Source organism: Podarcis raffonei, chromosome 3, assembly GCF_027172205.1.
Source record: "Podarcis raffonei isolate rPodRaf1 chromosome 3, rPodRaf1.pri, whole genome shotgun sequence".
In the NCBI taxonomy this organism is placed as follows: domain Eukaryota; kingdom Metazoa; phylum Chordata; class Lepidosauria; order Squamata; family Lacertidae; genus Podarcis; species Podarcis raffonei.
Window position 1 is genome coordinate 101,637,130 of NC_070604.1, and position 19,415 is coordinate 101,656,544.

Consider the following 19,415-nt stretch of genomic DNA (forward strand, 5'->3'; position numbering starts at 1 on the left):
GTTGTGAGAGGTGATCCAAGAGGCAGCGCAGAGCTGGGGAGTCAGAGTTGAGGGACCAATCCCTGAGGCCGAGCTGAGGGATGCACAGAAACACAACCGAGGCAGGAAGATGGTTGTAGCTCAGACAAGATCACTGTAGACAAATGCCTTTGACTTGTCTAGAAGGGCTCAGCCTGGGCAAGTGGAGCCAGTCCAGAGCCTAAGACTACTCCACAGTTGGAAGATGTCAGGAAGAGCTATGACTCAGTGGTAGAACATAGAGTCATTCCCCAGAATCTTTAGGTAGCACTCGGGAAGAGCTCTGTCTGACTAAAAGTCATAGTAGATAATACCAAGGTCAGTGTACCAATGGATTGATTTTACATCAGGCAGCTTCCTCTCTTTGTGTGTTCCAAGATGCAATTCTGCCTGGGTTCTGTGTACAGCTGCAAACAGAACTAGAAGCACCCACATATCCTGCAACACATTGCAATGAAAAACCAGGATGCCACCTTCCACGTCCGCACTCTGACATGAGTCACATGACCCACTTGAGATAAGGACTCTAAAAAGTGCTTTTTTTCAGGCATGGCACCCAAAAACACATGTTTTGGGATGCTGTACAAGGTCTTCCTGTCCCCCAAAAGTGCTCTTTGGGGGCAAGATTGTGGCATGAGATTGTGGTGGCCAAAAAGATCACCACAATCATGGGGGACGGGGATGGTAACTGGGACAATTGGGTATGTAGCCAGTTCTAGCCTCTGCAGCTTCTGACACTATTGGCCCATTTGGGCAGCCTGCTCCATGTTGTTACTATTTATTAAGTTATATACAACTTAATGCCAAAATAGAATTCCATTGTGTGGTATTGTAAAAAAAACAAAGAAAAAAGTGTGATATTGTGAGGTTGTTGTTGTTGTTTTTTTTAAAAAAAGAAGGATTAACTTCAAACTGTTTATTAGTGAACAAAACAAAAACATGATAATCTGTCTATTGTGGACTTCCAGAAGTGTGGTCTGATCAGAGATGCTCACTTGGGGAGGGTGGGTACTTTATAACAGAATATAGGATTCCAATATTGTTACCATTGTCCATCATGACTTCTCTAATCTCTAAAGTCCTTTATGAATACACCCAAGAAAAATGAAAATATTTTGTGTGTGGAAACATTACATAAAAATAGCAATGTTACAACATTCTCTTGATAACGCTAAACTCCTATGGACAATTTTTCTAGGCACATTACTTTTGTACTGCAGAAACCATTATTTATCAGCATATTGGTACATTTTTCAGGCTGGCTTGCTCCAGCCTCCCTGTTCTAATATTGCACCCAGGTATCTAGGGTGGAATTATTTTAGAAATTCTGGCTTTTTTCGCAGTTAAATAGAAGCAAGGAAGGACTGTGGAAAAAAGGTAGATCATTTACTCTACTGGTGGTTTCCCACAACCCTGCCCTTAGTGAAAAGAAAATCAGGATGTTCTGAATCGATATTAAGTCCTCTGCAGACTAAATTATTTCCTCAGTCTCTTCAATCTTCATTTCTATCGGTGTGTGTGTGTGTGTGTGTGTGTGTGTGTGTGTGTGATTGCTGCATTTGTACAAGACAAAAGATCAGAGTGAATGCACACACACATAGATTTTAAAGCACGCTCTCATCACCTGATGAACTGCAACACTGAGTGATGATTGAGCAATTTCAGCTCTTGCAGCCCATATTTAGGAAACACTGGCTCTTCACAGACTATCTACATCTGTGTGCAATCACTATGTGCAAGAGAAGAGGTATTGCAGCAGCAAAACCCATCTAGAGTTTCCATGCACTGGTCTGGTGAAAAGCTACAATCGACAAATGTGGTTGCTAGTGGAGCCATTCCTTCCTCCATGCATTGACTGAACACACACATTGTCTTCGCAGTGAAGATGCAATATATTTTTTTCTGGATTCAGTTTACACATTTAGCTGCTAGATCTGTAGTATTGTGTAATATTGTGGTGAGAAATTATGTGTGAATAATCCCTTGGAATCCTGGACTCTACAAGGGAATGGAACGGGTGGAGGTGTAATAACTTGTGAATATTTTCCAATAGTTAGCCTGTGATTCATCTCCCCAATAAACTGCTCATGCAGAGAAACTTTGCAGTTGCTTGTTAATCTCTCTATATTTTCAAGAACTTCAAGGTGCTATGAGCCTATATAATACGTCTTAATTTAGCTGTGTTTTGCTAACCCAGGCTCATTTTAGGCTTTCTTGTCCTCAAACGAAATAGCTGTAATATAGGTTCTTTTGTAAATGTCTTTTTTTAGCTTAATGCAGGGAATGACTATGTTTTTAAAATTGTCTTCATTGTGCTAAATTGCCACTCTTGGTTTTTATATAACCAAAGAATATAGAAAAATCATATTGCATTAGCCAGAACTTCAGGAGCAATGTGACTCTGAGTGACAGCTTGGATTTGTTTAAACTTCATAATGCAAGGACCATTACCATGAAAATGAATGATGAAGCCGGTTGCATGATTGAACCATATTATGCCTTTGTAAAAATGCCATAAATTTGTAATTTGTATGTATAAAATAAATATCATACATACAGAATAAACGTAGTAAATTTGGACTAGCAGAACTGGTAGGGATTGAAGAGTTATAGCTTAGTAACTTCGTAATATGTAGTAGGGCATCTACTTTCATGCAGAAGATCCCAGGTTCAATCCTTGGCATGTTCAGGTAGGGTTGAGAATGTTTCCTTCTATCAGTCGGTCTGTGTAGATAATATTGAGGAAGATGGACCAAAGGCAGCTTCCTCCCTTCCTCTGTTAAGGTCATCTGCTGCCAACACCATATGTATGATGTACCCTTTGCATGAAGGATGTTTGGCCAAAACACTGAAATTCTGGAATTCAACACTGGAATTCAACATTGTTCTATGGCAAACATCCAATCAGGGAAAGCACTGCAGCTTGCCAGATAGAACAACCCCATCCCCTGAACCACCTCCATCACTGCTCTGAGGGTTCTCCTGAACCCTCCATGACCCCATTTTGGGGACACTGTTGGGGCATGGGAGGAAGCCCTGTCATGCAGGCTGCAGCTCTTGTGCATGGCTTGTGTTGATGGGATTTGTTAGTTGACTCTTGCCTTACATTTAGAACGAATTCAAATCAACATTATGCACGAGGAAGCCCGCCATACATCAGTATCCTTCAGCTGCTTTTGGGTCTAGTATCTGGAGCTTTGTGTAAGATCTAGACTGGAAAATTGCTCCAGATCCTGGTGATTTGAAACATGTAAAATATGGACTGGACTTCCCGACATGACAACATTATTTTAAGGCAGTTATGAGCCATTATCATAGTCTTTCACAGAGTTACCCACTTAAAGCAGACTTTAGTGTTCCATGAGGTTAAATCAAAGAGTATTACATTTAGGCTGCAATGGTCCTATACCATAATTCGTTTGGCTACTGTTCAAAACATATTTGTTTAGGCAAGTTAATCCAGACATGTTGACATGTGTTTTAATCTGGTTTTTAGCTTATTGATGATTTAAAACATTTTTTTAAATGTTTTAAATAGTTTTTCAAATGTATTTTTCTGATAATATTGTTCTTTTATATTTTTGGAAGCTCTGTTGAGCTTTTATTACAGTCGAGCAGAATATAAATCTTGTGAAATAAATAAATATACCCACTTACCTGTTAAGGCCATTAAACTCAATGTGACTTAACTTCTAAGTAGATGTGTATAGGAAATGACAGAAGTGAACCCTCAAATATCCTTGTAGGTGATCCTAAAAGCTCCGATTGGTCTTGCCTCTTGGACCTAGGACATGCACCTTACGTGTTTGCTTTCAGAAACAATGACGTCCCTTTGGCAGGGATGGCCCAAGACATTTTGGCACCTGAGGTGAACCGCAAAATGCTCTGCTCCTTCTAGGGAAGAAGGAGTGAGTGAAGATCTACTTCAAGAACAAGGGCCAAAAAAAAAAAAAAAATCTGCATTGGAGGAGGAGACCAGCAGTATCCTCTTTTTCACCAGGAGACCACTGTAGAGGCAGCACTGGGGATAGGGGGCCTGCCAAGGAAGTAGCAGATCTGACCTCCAAGGAGCTGTGACAACAAAGGCCATGGACTCTGCATTCCTTGAAGGCTGGATCTGCTGCCCCTGTGGATTCTGCTGCCTGAGGCAGTTGCCTCATCTTGCCTCATGGATTGGCCAGCCCTGACCATGGTGTGCTCCCAGAAATGTGCTTGCCCTGTGAAGCATGCAGCCAGTCTAAGTATTGCACTACTTCTGATTACTAGTAATGGAATCCCATATGTGTCTTCTTGTACATCCTATTAACTTCAAGGGAATTTACTCTTCCGGAAATGGGTACAGGATTACAGCCTAAATCCCACATTTTTTCAGTTATGATTGAGACAGGCATATTATGTTGGACATGGGCTATTATTAATGCCAAGGTCTCATTGGTAGTTACCACCCGAGTCATTTCGTTGTCTCAGGTGATAACTACCCATCATTCCAGAAAATATCTTATTATATCTTAACATAAAAAGCAGCCAAATGATTTAAGTAGTTATTTTTAAGATAAATAAATTAAATAGATAGTGTTGTGGGAATTGCTTTGGACAGGTGAGAGGAATCTGGGTGGATGGGGAGAGAAGACACACACACACACGAGGCAGAATAGTTACCCACCTTTCAGAGCTTTAGGGAAAAGGTGATAAGAGCATAGCTACAGAGCAGTGAAATGCAGTGGCTGTCATTTAAAGGACATCTTTACATATATTTTGGTGAAATTTTAAGTGCTCTGGAGCAGGGAGAATGGACTTAAGTGTACAGGATGCAAACAAGGACAAACAAACAAAAGTCATTTGCCTCTTGTCCAGATGAACAGTTTGACCCCAGCTCTGTTGAAGATTCCTCTCAGGGTCTACAAAACCATAGCTGGTGTTCATAAGTTGTTAAGACCATGCAGAATATTTCATTGATCATTGTTAAAAAGCATTGAACAGTTCATGTGCTGGAGAAAGTGGGATTCAGATATATATATATATATATATATATATATATATATATATATCCTGTTGCTCGGTCCCTGCTCCTGCCAACCTAGCAGTTCAAAAGCATGTCAAAGCGCAAGTAGATATAGGAACTGCTCCGGCAGGAAGGTAAACGGCGTTTCCGTGCGCTGCTCTGGTTCGCCAGAAGCGGCTTAGTTATGCTGGCCACATGACCCGGAAGCTGTCTGTGGACAAACGCCGGCTCCCTCGGCCCATAGAGCGAGATGAGCGCCGCAACCCCAGAGTTGGTCACGACTGGACCTAATGGTCAGGGGTCCCTTTACCTTTACCCCATATATATATATGTATATGTGTATATATATATATATATATATATATATATATATATATATATATATGTTTCCCCTGCTTTAGTAACCTTCAGTACAAGGCTGTTCATGTTTGCTCTGAAGTAAGTCCCACTGTGTTAGGTTTGGCTCCCTAGCAAATGAGTTTAGGATTGAAACATTTACCATTCTTCTATGTTAAATATACTACTAATAGATTCATCATTCTTAACATTTTCCCGTTTGAGCAACATGTGAAAATGATTGGCTGCGCAGTGTATAAATCAGCTAGTTGTTCTGTAGATCAGGGATGGGGAACCTGTATTCCTACAGATGCTGTTGGACTCCAACTCCCATCAGGTTCATTCAGCATGACCAGTGGCCAACAAATATGGAAACTATGGCCCTTTAGTTGTTGTTGAAATGTACCTCCCATTATTCCTGACCATTGGCCATGCTGGCTGGGGCTGATGAGATGGGAGTCCAATAGCACCTTGAAGGTTACAGGTTCCCCATTCCTGCTGAAGACTTTCCTTCAGTGGGCCAATAAGCATATTTGTGTCTAGAACGACTCTTGAATGACTCAATGCTTGTTTCATTTCAGTGCGGAAGCAGTTAGAAACCTTCTCACGGTAAGTGCCTACTCCACTGGGAGCATATTCACTAAAACAGCAACATGACCTTCCATTTTATAAGTCTGCACAGCTTTACCTTTTGATGCTAGTAATTCACTTAAGAGGGCTCACAGTAGTCTCACCACACTGCAGAAACCATTTGTAATTCTCAAGGTACTTTTTATCCCCAAACAATTGGCTTCCCGGGTCTGTAATATTGCTTTGTGCTAATAATTTTCCTGCTTTTATTTGAGATATCTGGAACCCTCTAGAAAGTGGGGGCGAGGAAATAGGTCTTAAGTACCACTTCATCCTCTTCTGCTTCTCTTTAATTGACCCAGTGGAAAAAGGGAGGATATTGCAAGTGTTTTAGCAATTATCCCAAGAAATAAGAGATTCAGTGGGTTTGCGTTTATGAAGTTTAAACAGCAGCTTTGACACCTTTTCCTATTGCTCCAGATCAGGATCTTAATGATTCAACCCTGTACCCACTTGCATGGGAGCAGGCCCCTTTGAACTCAGTGGGGCTTACTTCCGAGTAGACATATATAGACGATTGCATTGTTCCAAACTGTATCATCCAGACCGGGCTGGGTTCCTTTCTTTGGGTTGCAAAGCCTCCTGACTCTTAGTCAATGAAATGTTCACAGGGCTGGTTCCCCAGCTCCCCAGCTAAGTAATTCAGTAGCATACCCCCCAACATTCCTCAGGTAAAAATAGGGACATTGTATTCTACATCATCATCATGGCTGCCCCCTTTCTTTTGCACATTAATTTTTTTATTAACGTTTTTGATGATACAGACAACCCTCTGAAGCCCATCTAGCTCCAGCACCCACCCCAACTCCCATAACCTCCTTGTCCCCCACAACCCTCAGCCAGCTATATCTTTCCCCATCACCCCCAGGGCCTGTTCTTGCCCATCCAGCTGCCCCCTTCTCTTCAAGCCTGACTTCCTTCCTGCTTTTTATCTGGCATGACTGGCTGGATCACCAATATCAAAAGCAACACGATGGCCAGAAACAATAACAATGTGAACAACTTTATGGAATAATTCAAAACAACAAAACTAACAAACTAAAGTCTCTGAAAGTCCTTAAATGAATAACGGTGCCAGACTTTACCCGGCGCAGAGCAAGATGTGAAGCTTTGTATAATCAGCAAATGTCCAATTCTGATGTCCAACTCTGAACTCTGCTGAACAGTGTTTCTGGATAACAACTACTGTTTCGCTGAATTCTTCATCAGCCAATTAGTTCAACACTTGTAAGCAGAAAAGAGACTTTAGTTTGTTTGTTTTGATGTTTCGAATTATTCCATAAAGTTGTTCACATTGTTATTGTTTCTGGCCATCGTGTTGCTTTTGATATTGCTGACTCATATTTTGCAACACAGGGGTTGGTTTGTTTACTCATTATGACCAGCTGAATGGCTAGCTGGGCTCCCCTCCAGGCCGGACAGTTGCAGCCTCCCTTGGTGGGAACAGCAACGTTGGCGGGGTCCCTGTCGCCTTCCTCTCCCTTCCCCCTCCTGCTGTTTCTGCTACTGCTGCTGCTACACCAACCAGCTGGCCTGTCTGCCTGGCTCCCTCCCCCTTCCCCCAACCCCACCTTCTCTGACTCCCAGGAGCAGCAGCAATGGAGGTGGCGTGGAGGAGGAGAAGGCAGTCTCAGTCACCAACTTTCTCTTCCTTCCGCTTCTCCCAAAGTGGAGTCATTTCTGGTTAGCGTACCTTAACAAAGATGGGAATTCGAGGCTCTACATGACAAACTGAGAAGCCATGATGCCTTAAGGGTTTTCATGACATGCTGATGTTGGTGAGAATTTCTTGGGATTGATTATGAGGGCATGTTTGGGATTTGGGGCTATATCAGAGTCTAGGCAGCCAACAGCAGAGAAGGGATTCCAACTAGGAAAGAGAATTGTGGGGCAAAGAGGAGGAAACAAATACTACAGAAACTACATTTTTAGTCTAACAGGGTCAGAGAGCCTCCAGAACTTATGGTGAGCCAGCAACACAGGGAAATGAGCACTGGTGCAGTTTGATATCCAGGAGGGCTTTTGTGGTATTGTCTCATAATCTATACCAATATCTATATAGTTGCTTAGTCACAGAGGTTCAGCTACTTAGCCTGGTGTGGAAAACCACAGATGACTTAACTTAGTGCTTGAAACACTGCAAAATATTTTGAAAAAAAAGTTTCCAAGCTGTGTCTGCAATTTTGTGCAACTTGAAGGGATTAGAATTACTTTGTTTTGCAGCCAGGCAAACTTCACTGTACAAGAAATCAGGAAGGGGAAACCCTTCAGACGTATACACCAAGCTATAATAAAGAACCAAGAGGCTAGATAATAAACAGTGTCACAGTGGACCAAGAGAAAGTCCAGTAGCTTTGAACACTGCCGTGTTTAAATTCAAGATTAAAATATGGCACATATGTAATGATTTTAATTTAAAAGTACCTGCTCCCTTATTGGATTCTTCTGTTAGAAATTGAAGCTGCAAATCTTAATTCTAGGCTGCCTCTTTGACTTCAGTATCTGAACTTGCTTTTCTTCTTCCCTTCCTCCATGGTTTTTATAATTCTAGGTGCTTTCTCTGTGCAGAAGGCAATGGTGATAATGAAAACTGGGACTAAAATAGCTAATAGACCCATGCATCCATTTTTCTAAATGCCTAAGCAATGGGATACACAGGATGAACTGCCTCCTCAAAGTCGGCTTCTCTGTTGACCCTGCCAACTTTTAATCAAGGTCCCCTAAAAAGCTTACCCACAGCTTCACATGTAAAGAAAATAAAGTCAAGTTGGGAGAGAGAGGCATAATCTGACCACTGTGTCTCTCTAGTGACCTGGCACAATTCCCATCTGGATGCTAGATAAAGAATAAAATAAGAAACAGGACCTGAGCGCAGCAGCAAGTGATGGCGTTCCCCAGCAATTGCCATTCAGAGGATACTAGAAGTAATAAATAGTCATTGTGAAAAGTAGTCATTGATAGCCTTCTTCACCTTGTCTAATCCTCTTTTAATAAAACTATCTAAATCGGTGGGCATCCCCATATCTTTTGGTGAGAAATAACATAGTTTAACTATGTGCTGTGTTGTGTACCTTTATACTCCCATTAAACGGCTATAGTCCAGCGCTAAATCACAAGCTTTGCATGCAAAAGGTTCCAGGTTCAGTCCCTGGCATCATCTCCAGAGCTGTTGCCAATCAGTGTTGCTGGTGCTGAACTAGGTAGACCAATAGTCTGTTTTAGCATGTGTGTGTAATATATATATATATATATATATATATATATATATATATATATGGGCAGAGAATAAAATAGCTGAACAATACAATTTTTAACTTTTAAAAAATAAAAGCAAATTAAATATTTTTTTCATGAAATCAACTTTGCATTGTTTTCAAATACTTCATGAAGGACCTCCAGCAGCGATAACCACAAGCTCTGATGCTGTATTTTGCAGTTTCCGGACAGTCCCAAGCAAAAGCTCAGTCGGTAAATTAATCACGATGCATTACAGTAATCTAATCAGGAGGTTGCTTTATAAAATTCTTATGTTTGATATCCACGGAGCTCAAAGCTGATTGCGTGGTTCTTCCTTCCATGTTATCACAGCAAGAACCTGTGAGGTAGGTTATTCTGAGAATCGGTGGCTGGCCTGCGGGAGATTTGACAATCTAACCATTACACCTCATTGATCACCAGAATTATCATATGCAGGTGCTCTGTGCCACAGATGCCACAAGTAATAACAGCGCTCCAGTATTTTAAAATGAAGCTGGTTTGAAGTTCCCAGAAATACTTGATAGTTTACAGAGAGTAGTTTCCTTGCATAAATATTGATGCTGGGTCTGCAGAATATTATTGGGAGGGAAAATGAGCTTCCCCGATGCTGGCAAAGCAGCATCTCATTTATGCAACAGCCTCTTGCCATGATGCTCTGGCTTTCCTGCAGCACCTTGGGGCATTTGCTTTAGAATATCATAAATTATAAGCCACTCAGACTGTCATCCGCGAGAGCCTTTGCAGTGAGACCAGTCATGCCTCATAGGATATTTCCTTGCAGTTTCCACTTCCCCACTGCCTGACCCCCGTCATGTGAAATCTCTGATTATGGCACTCCATAAGGCTCTGAACAAAGAGACACTGGGGAAAGAGTTTCTTGAGTAGATGTTGATGGGATTTGCTCCAGATTGTGGGCTTCTTTCTAGACTTGATGGTACTACAGCCATCATCAGAGCATGTCACGCTGGTGTTAAATAGACGGTTCTGAGACCAATCTCAATAAAACTTAAATTTTATAGAATTGTACATGTTCTAGCTGTGGGTTAAACCACAGAGCCTAGTACTTGCCGTTCAGAAGGTCAGCGGTTCGAATCCCCGTGACAGGGTGAGCTCCCGTTGCTCGGTCCCTGCTCCTGCCAACCTAGCAGTTCGAAAGCACGTCAAAGTGCAAGTAGATAAATAGGTACCGCTCTGGCGGGAAGGTAAACGGCGTTTCTGTGCGCTGCTCTGGTTCGCCAGAAGTGGCTTAGTCATGCTGGCCACATGACCCGGAAGCTGTACGCCGGCTACCTCGGCCAATAAAGTGAGATGAGCGCCACAACCCCAGAGTTGGTCACGACTGGACCTAATGGTCAGGGGTCCCTTTACCTTTACATGTTCTAGAGTTGGAAAGGGCTCTAGCTTAGTGATAGGATGCATGGTTTCATGCAAAATGCTCCTGGCATCTCCAAGAAGAGTTGGACTAGACCCTTGTTTGGAACCCTGAAGAGCTGCTATCAGTCAATACTATCAGACAATACTGAGCTTTATAGACCAATAGCCTGATTTAGTGTAAGAGCAGCTTCTTAAAAAAAACCCCATCTTTTTCAAGCACTACCATAAGGATTTTCTACAATCATAATGCAGAACTGTCAGTTCAGTTTCTCCCAGTTTCTACATTTCCCAGCCTTAAATTCAGTTTGCCACATTTCTGCAACAATTCGCAGAAGTTTTAGCAAATCCTTATTAAAATTCATCCATGTTGCAGGGCAGACTTCTCACAATGAACACATTTTAGTGTGCAGTTTTGATTAATATGCAGATTTGTGGAAATATCCTTGTCTAATATAATGCATTTTGTATGTTATTTTTTACTGATGTTTGCATTTTTGTGCATGTTGCTTGGCTGGAGAACTGCACCACAAAATTCAGAGCAATGCACCTTGCAAAGGATAATTTTGTTTGGTCCACATATTGTTTTGAGAAGTGCATATTTAGGTAATTTCTCATTAAAATGCAAGTGAAATTATCCTTGGTCCCTCTGATACTGATAAGTGCAAATGTCATGAATATTTTTTTCCCCAAAGTAATTTCAAATACAAGTATTTAATTATTTGCACTTAAGCCCTGTCTCAACCAGATCGCAAACATTTTAAAACAAATGTTCCCAAACTGAGCAAGCTCTGGCCATTTTGTTTGAAATTATTAAAACTCATTAAGCCAAACAAACACATTGTTGACCTGCTTCTGATTTGCATGTGATGACTAGTGAACATCAAGATGAGTTCCTCAGCTGTCTCTTGGGCAACCTTTCTTTAGCGGCCAAGGTATTCAGCTCACAAGGGAATGTGGTTCTGATTAGGGAGTCTATTTAGGAAAGTGTGTGGTGAAAATGCAGAATGGCAATTCAGTACAGGAAAATGATAATTAACATAATCAACATAGTCTCTTACAAGTTATTCCCAATTCATTATTATGTTTATTTCATAATAGGAAAGCTAATCCTTCTATAAATATTCAGAAGCCAGTCTTCTGCTTACTAACAGCAGCAAGATTGATGTTTGCTAAACATTGCAAAAGGCAGCAGAGAGCTAAGAAAGGGAATTGGTTGAGCAGGCTGTGGGAGGTGATTAATTTGGTGAAAGTTTCCAAAAACTTAGTATTACATGAAAAAATTTATGGGAGAGTTGGAGACTGTTTGTTTCACTAATGCAGTTATAGCTCTTGGGTTGTTCCCAATGAAGTCATACACAGAGTTGAGCCCATTAAAATTAGGCGTTTATTTCAGTGGGTCAACTCTTGAGTATAGCTTCAATTACATACAGCTGTCAATTTCAAATGTCAAATATCTGAAGCTGATTTAAAAGTGGGTGGGTGGGTGGGTGCTTAGAAATGATTTCTTTTATATACAGTAATTGTACCCATGCTTTTTCTGTATGTATCGTTCCTTCATGCAGTATATGTGTGTGTGTGTGTGTGTGTGTGTGTGTCTAATAATTTACAGTGCATTCCTAGCCATGCCTACTCAGAAATGTCCTATTGAATTCAATGGGACTTATTCCCAGGTTAGTGGGGTTAAGATTGCAGCCTTCATGATCATTTGATGATAGATGCATATTTGCAATGTTCTGAATACAGAAATTTTAATTTGGGGTTTCTTTCATATGCAATCAAACTGTTCAAAAATGAAGCTGGGCTTAATGACAGAAGTGCAACACCAAAATTATTTTATAACCAAATATCTCCTCATAGATTTGCTTACACATGTGGGAAGGTGCATATTCTACTCCATCAAGTTTTCTGTTCCAGCAGTGACTGACTGCAAGCACAAATACTTCTCCACCTTACCATTCAAAACATGCTTGCTCAGATTGTGTTTATAGCACACTCGTCCTCTGCATGTGTGTTCAGAAGTAATTCCCACTTGTTCAGTGGAGCTTATTGTCAACTTTTCCCTTTTCTTGCGAGGAATCCTATTCGGAATAAGGGAATTTTCCTTTAAAAAAAGGAACAGTTGACAGCTATGGTTTATTCCTAGGTAAGTGCACATAGGACTGGAGTCTTAGAGCCCTTAGTGAGTTGATATTCCTATCTATCTATATCTATCTATCTATCATCTATCTATCTATCTATCTATCTATCTATCTATCTATCTATCTATCATCTATCTATCTATCTATCATCTATCTATCATCTATCTATCTATCATCTATCTATCTATCTATCATCTATATCTTACATGGGCATCATACTGTGAATTTAACTCAGGCTATCTTTGTCATGTCAAATATGAGTCTGAAATGGTGCTGAATAACACTTGGTTAACTTCTGTGTATCTATAGAAAAAAATATCATTTTTCTTTATCTTAAAGATCTTCTTTATGAAGATCTTCCCATAAGTAGTGTAATATGACGATTCCTAAGCAGGTCTCTTTCATTAAAAGTTTTTTTTTTTTTTTTTTACTGCTATAACTAACCTCTCACAGAAGAGATACAAGCCTTGCCCCACTCATTGTCACTGCTCATAGTAGTAATTTGGATGAACTATTCACAATTGCTTTTACACCCCACCATTATTCTGCCCCTTCCACACTATCAAAACACTGTCCTTTTTCACATTAGAAAAACCCAGTTATATGCACAAATGTGTAGTAACCACTCTGAAAGACTCTCCCCTCCTCCGGTCTGTTACATCTGCTATATCTCACTTTCCTCTCACATGATATATCGTATTTTTCGCACCATAGGACACACATTTTCCCTCCTAAAAAGCAAGGGAAAATGTGTGTGCGTCCTATGGAGCGAATGCAGGCTTTCGCTGAAGCCTGGAGAGCGAGAGGGGTCGGTGCGCACCGACCCCTCTCGCTCTCCAGGCTTCAGGAAGCTATCCGCTAGCCGTGGGAGAGCTGGGTCTCCCACAGCTAGCGGAGTGCTGCATTAATCCCGAAGCTTGGGGCGTGCGGAGCTCAGCGCGCCCCAAGCTTCTGGGTGCCAGCAAGGTCTCCGCTAGCCGTCTAGCGGAAACCTTGCCGGCACCCAGAAGTTTGGGGCGCGCTGAGCTCCGCACACCCCAAGCTTCGGGATTAGCGCAGCGCTCCGCTAGCCGTGTCTAGGCTGCGGATAGTAGCCTGCTTCCCGGAGCGTCGGGCGCCCTGAAAGCAGAGCGCCCGGCACTTCGGGAACACATCCGCAGCGTGGGGAGCCTTGCAGGAGTTCCCCGCAGGGCTCCCCACACTGCGGATAGCAGCCTGCTGCCCGGCGCGAGGGGCGCCCTGAACCAGAGCGCCCCTCGCGCCGGGCAGACATCCGCAGTGTGGGGAGCCCTGCAGGAGTTCCCCGCAAGGCTGCCCAAGCTGCGGATAGCAGCCTGCCGCCCGGCGGGCAGGTCGCCCTGAATCAGAGCGCCCCTCGCGCTGGGCAGACATCCGCAGCATGGGGAGCCCTGCAGGAGTTCCCCGCAGGGCTCCCCATGCTGCGGATAGCAGCCTGCTGCCTGGCGGGTGGGGCCCGCTGAAGCAGAGCGCCCCATGTGCCAGGCAGACATCAGCCAGCCACACAAGCTCGGGGGACAGCAGGGAGGCGCAGCGCCACCATCCCGCTGTCCCTCGACCTGGTTCGGTTTCCCTGACCTGCTTTTGGGGGGGAAATAAAGGGAATTTCCCCCCCTTTATTTCCCCCCCAAAAAACTAGGTGCGTGCTATGGGACGGAGCATCCTATGGTGCGAAAAATACGGTAGCTCAACACAGCATGCATAGGGGTGGGAAGCAAAATGTTAAGGCTTGCAATTGAGATGTACTAGAGTAAAAATAGATTTACATTTCTGGAGATAACACTGTGCTGCATTTACATCGAAACAGAGAGCTGTAAAGGTTGCACCAGCCATTTTTTGGCTCAGTTTTGGCATTTTTAGGCTGTAGTCCTATGCACACTGGGAATAAACTCCGTTGGAATACAGTGGGTCTTACTTTTGAGTAAACATGTTAACTGTCGGTGACTAGTGATGCAATTTGGGTTGGAAGGATCAACTTATTTCTGGTCTGTGTCAATGTCACATGAGTTCTTTCATAAGTCCATTCCATCCCATTACTGCCTTATTTTTATTTTAAAAATCCTCATGAAAATTCATAAATGTATTTCAATGCCTATTTGTGCTTTATCTTAGTGTTTGCATTTCTAAATTTAATGTAAGCACATTTTAGTCTTTTTTGAACTGTGTTTCAAAATTCAGGGAAATGCAAAATCCTCAGCACCTTAGGCTGGTAGAAGCAGCTCAGGTCATTTTGTGTTGGAATTTGCAGAAATTGAATTCTTCAAGCACTCCTTAATACAACACAGTATCCTGTTAGTCACCTAGACACTGAAACCCTTTCACCTGTGTGGTAGGCCCATTGTGGGAAACAAATTTATCTGTCCTAGTTTATGCATGTGGGAACTTGCACTACAAAAGGGGAATGAAGAAGTCCTCTCTGTGGGGCAGGTATATAGGTGTGTGTTTCTGCAGTCACAGCTGCAGAAAGTTGTGAGATGTGGCTCACTGAGCCAAAGAGATGTGGCGCAAATAGCTTGTCTGTTTTTGCAGATTAGCTTTCTGCATCTTAAAGCAGGGACATCTGTGTGACCACATCTTCATGCACAGGCAAATGCACCTCTGCATCAAAATGTGAAGTGGGTGCGATGAATCGCATCCACGGAGCATTTCATTAGAATGTCAAAGACAGTTCCTCTGCTCCTCACTCCTCAGGCATGTTTGCAAGAGAACCAATGGGGCAAACCACAGTTAGAATAGGTGGTCTCTCATAACAATGCGAGAGGGTATCTGTTTTTAGGCATATTGAATTCATTTGGCAAACATAAAGAATTCTTGCTTCAGAAAAAGACACACTGTGACAAAACCACAGGAAATTGAATTTTAAAGATGGCTGGCTGCCCCCTCCTCAACCTTTGTGTTTATATATATATATAGAGAGGGGGGGGGATAATGGGTAACATCTTTATCCTCTCCCTTGCCATTAAAGGCTAAAACCAGGTTCTCTTAAGCTTTTTTAAAAAACAAACAATGAACAAATAATGTGTTGAGTGTAAGGGAAGGCTATGCAACTCCCATTTCCCATGTTTACAGCTGTTTCCTGTGAACACATTTGTTGTATTCTGTTCATTATATGTTTGTATTTAAGTAGTTTGTCCTGAGCAGGACCCAGTAGTCGAGGGAGGTGTTGAGAGTCTCAGAGCAAAATAGGCAGGGGAAAAATCAGGCAGAGAATGTATGTGCCTGGATGTGATTAATGAAGATCTCTTTAAGAATCACTAAGATCTATTTCTAATGGATGCAGGGATAATTACCAGAACCTTATAGTGAGAAAAGGCCTGAAGGAGCATGATAATGCCCAGGGCTTTTCTTCAGCTGCTACTCAATGGAACTCAGTTCCAGCACCTCTCAAGTGGGCACTGTTGTCATTATACAGTAAGAGAACAAGGGAGATGTTCATGATTAGCTTCGGCACCATTTTAAAAAATAAAAACAGTACTGATAAGGCCAGTGCAGTAGAACATGATCTACTCAGTGCTGACTGTCCCTAAAAGTGGAATGACCCTTGTTGTTTCCATACTCTGCTGATAGCATGGTGTGGCATGGAAAATGATACTGGTGGCACTGGATGTTCAGGGCTGTTGTATGCATTGTGTGTCTGTGCATGTGTGTGTGTGCAGAAACCTCTTGAGTTGTGTACCTCAGGAATGCAACCTACTGTACAAAGGTAAGGGTCACATCCATAGATCCACCTATTTTTGTATCTGGTCTCGCCCACTGCTGGTATGCGGCCTCCAGAAGGTTGCCCATGAGAAAATGCAAGAAGTTTACAGCCATTTTGGTTTCCCAATGCAAGGAAATGAGATTTCCAAAGAGGGGTTGTTTTTTCCAGGATCATAATCCAGATCTGGGTGTCAGGTCAGGTCTGCATCATCCTGAGCTGGGACTGATTTAAAACCTGAATTGTGCCCTGAATCTGATGGGGGGGACCATGTACAGCCCTATCAGCAATGCTTGCCTATCTACCGCAAATCACCCACTACCAGCAGATCTCAATCTACATCCTGCTTTATTCACTTTTCTCCATTTTTGTGTGTGCTTATAAATATGTTTAAATATTTTTAAAATAAATATACAAAAACATAATATGAAGCAGAACATACTATGTGTGATGGTCCTGTAACAATGTACCACAATACATTGCTTTATCTCTTTTGTCATATCTAGGCATACACTTCATTTATGGAAAGGAACCCAGTCTAAGATTTTATCCATTAGCACAAGGGATAATGGAAGCACAAGGGCTTCCTTCTGTGTAACAAGCCCTCCTCCTCCTCTCCTGTTCCCTCATGCCCTCCAATTCTGTTCTAGGTTCCCCCCCAATATTCTGGGACAGATTTTGGGGTGTGTGGAGGATGCACGCAGAGAGGGAATAGAAGTCCATGCAACCCTTAACTCACAGTGCATCGATCTGCACTCCACCTTTATGATGAATGCCTTTTTTCCTGGGCTTGTAAAGGATCTTACAAACTGGGTCACATTTGGGGTGCAAAACATTAAAGATTACAATTCAGAGGTGCTATTGTAATGTGGAAACAGGTAACACTGTGTTGCATTTATACATATTAAACAATTATTTACAAAAGAACAGCAGAGAATATCAACTCAGGCTGTGCAATCCTTTAAGAAATAAAATAATGCAAAACGGCCCCATTTGTATTTAATTTGGACTGAATAGAATAAATTAAAAATTCAATGAAAATTATTCAATCCAAATTAAATAATTATGAAGTGAAAAAATCGTGTTTCTTTCTTTCTTTCTTTGACAAGGTGTTGTCTTTTATTCTTTTTTAATATCTTTGATCCTCCCTTCCTTCAAAAAACATGAATTTAATGTGCAGCGTTATTAATTCCAGAAAAGCATAATATTTCAAGTGAGATGCTTAAGGAGATGTAAGTGAAGGAGGGTGGAAAGGGCCTGGAGATTAAGATAATGTTTCATAAAGATTAAGATAATGTTTCATAAATAAAAGAGGATTTTTCATCTGTTCATGTAGCCTATTTTTTCCTCATAATTTCCCACTTATGTGCTATTAAAATTTGCGTGAGAAAAACTGTTCTGCTTGAAGGCAGAAGGGAAGGGAATTTTAAATATTTGGTTTTCTCTCTCTCTCTGGTATAGAAAGGGTATTTCTCCTTAAATTTTGAACGTCTCAAACTACTAGTCCTGAAAATGATAACAAATTTGCAGCCTTGTAACATATACTATATTGACTGATTTATAATCAGAATTTTGTGTGTAGAACTTTTCTTTTATACTCCCTTCATTAAAGTGAAAATGTTTTCCTTTCAAACTACAGTTTATTCTGCCACTAGAAAACTTGTTGCTTTCTGTAGACAGTGTAGACAGGCTTACAGATTATTTACACAGAGCAGATCTATTGGAATGAATGGACCAAATGTAGTCATGTATATTATTTTCCAGGGGTCTACTCTGAGTAAATCTTAGTTGATTTCCATCCTTTTCTCCATTAATTATCCTCAGTTCTCTGATTGGCTTAATAACTAGTTTGTATTTATAATAAAAATAATATATAAATCCCTGTTGAGAAATTGCTTACCTCTCTATCTCTCTGCTTTTTCTCCCCATACAGAAAACGCCGTAAGCAGTTTACTCGATCACAGCTGAAAAGAGCTTGTAGGACCCCGTGCACTTTAATTCTGAGGAAGGTGAAGTCCCTTCTGACTCACAAAGAGACTCAAGAGAATTTGAGCAATCATTCACAGCTGAAGATGCAACAGTGAAAAATCTGTTTTGTTGCCATTTTGAAAGCATCACCCTATAAAGAAGAATTTTCAGAAATTGGACAGGAGAAGGTTCTTTCTGTGTCTTTATACAATGAGGACAGTTAAAGGCTGCATCTTGTTTTATTAAAGAGTAAAACACAGTTTTGAACTTTTCCATGCCTTGAAGTAAGGCAACCGGGATATAAGGAGAATATGTCAAAAAAGTCAGAAGATGGATAATATTCAGAACAGAACCAGACAACCCGTTAACCCACCATCAATGAACTTTCCGTTGCTGCTTCCCCTGGCACATCATATAAACTTCCATCAATAACATGAACTCTCTGAATGCAACTGTATGCATTCATACTATAGCATACTTCTGGTTCTGCCCTTTGAGGCTCCAGATATATTGCACTATCCCACCCCAAGCATGGAGATATATCTGCTGAAGCACAAATGCCAAGTTACATTGTCTTAACTTGATTTTGGGGTGCCCTGATTGAGGCATGTTGTTTTTCAGAAGTACTGAGAATCTTAGGTAAAGAAAGAACACATGTACACAGAAGAGTCTGAATGCAGACTGACGTTGGCTGAATTAGGTAACCAGCAATCCTCAGTAACCATCTCTGAAAGTGATTTTCTATCAAATCTTGGAAAGAAGCAGTACTTCTTACGCGGTGGTTTTTATGAGTAGCAACCGCTGGGCTGACAGTTATTTCTTTAATGTAACATTAAATCTGTCTCTCTCATTATTTATTGATATTGTTACAGAACCTTGAGTAGCTCAGACAGGCAGGCCCTTTCTTGATGGATGACGGTGTCCAAGTTTTGATAAACAGAAGAAATAATTATTGTCAAACAGGGACAAAGGCATA

The 19,415-nt window shown here is 41.5% G+C and overlaps 1 protein-coding gene across 4 annotated transcripts in view; it reads left to right on the top strand.

The window, feature by feature from the left end:
* Window positions 1-18,910, top strand: part of MTA3 (metastasis associated 1 family member 3) — a 118,903-nt gene extending 99,993 nt beyond the window's left edge. The window contains exons 19-20 of one of the 4 annotated variants that reach the window (XM_053383328.1): window positions 5,938-5,965; window positions 18,405-18,509. In XM_053383328.1, coding sequence (XP_053239303.1) covers window positions 5,938-5,965; window positions 18,405-18,416 — 40 coding nt within the window. In that variant the 3' untranslated portion in view covers window positions 18,417-18,509. Of the gene's footprint in view, window positions 1-5,937; window positions 5,966-18,404 lie in introns of all 4 variants that reach the window. The other 3 variants (XM_053383329.1, XM_053383327.1, XM_053383331.1) reach the window with 3 other exon arrangements.
* Window positions 18,911-19,415: the final 505 nt, after the last annotated feature.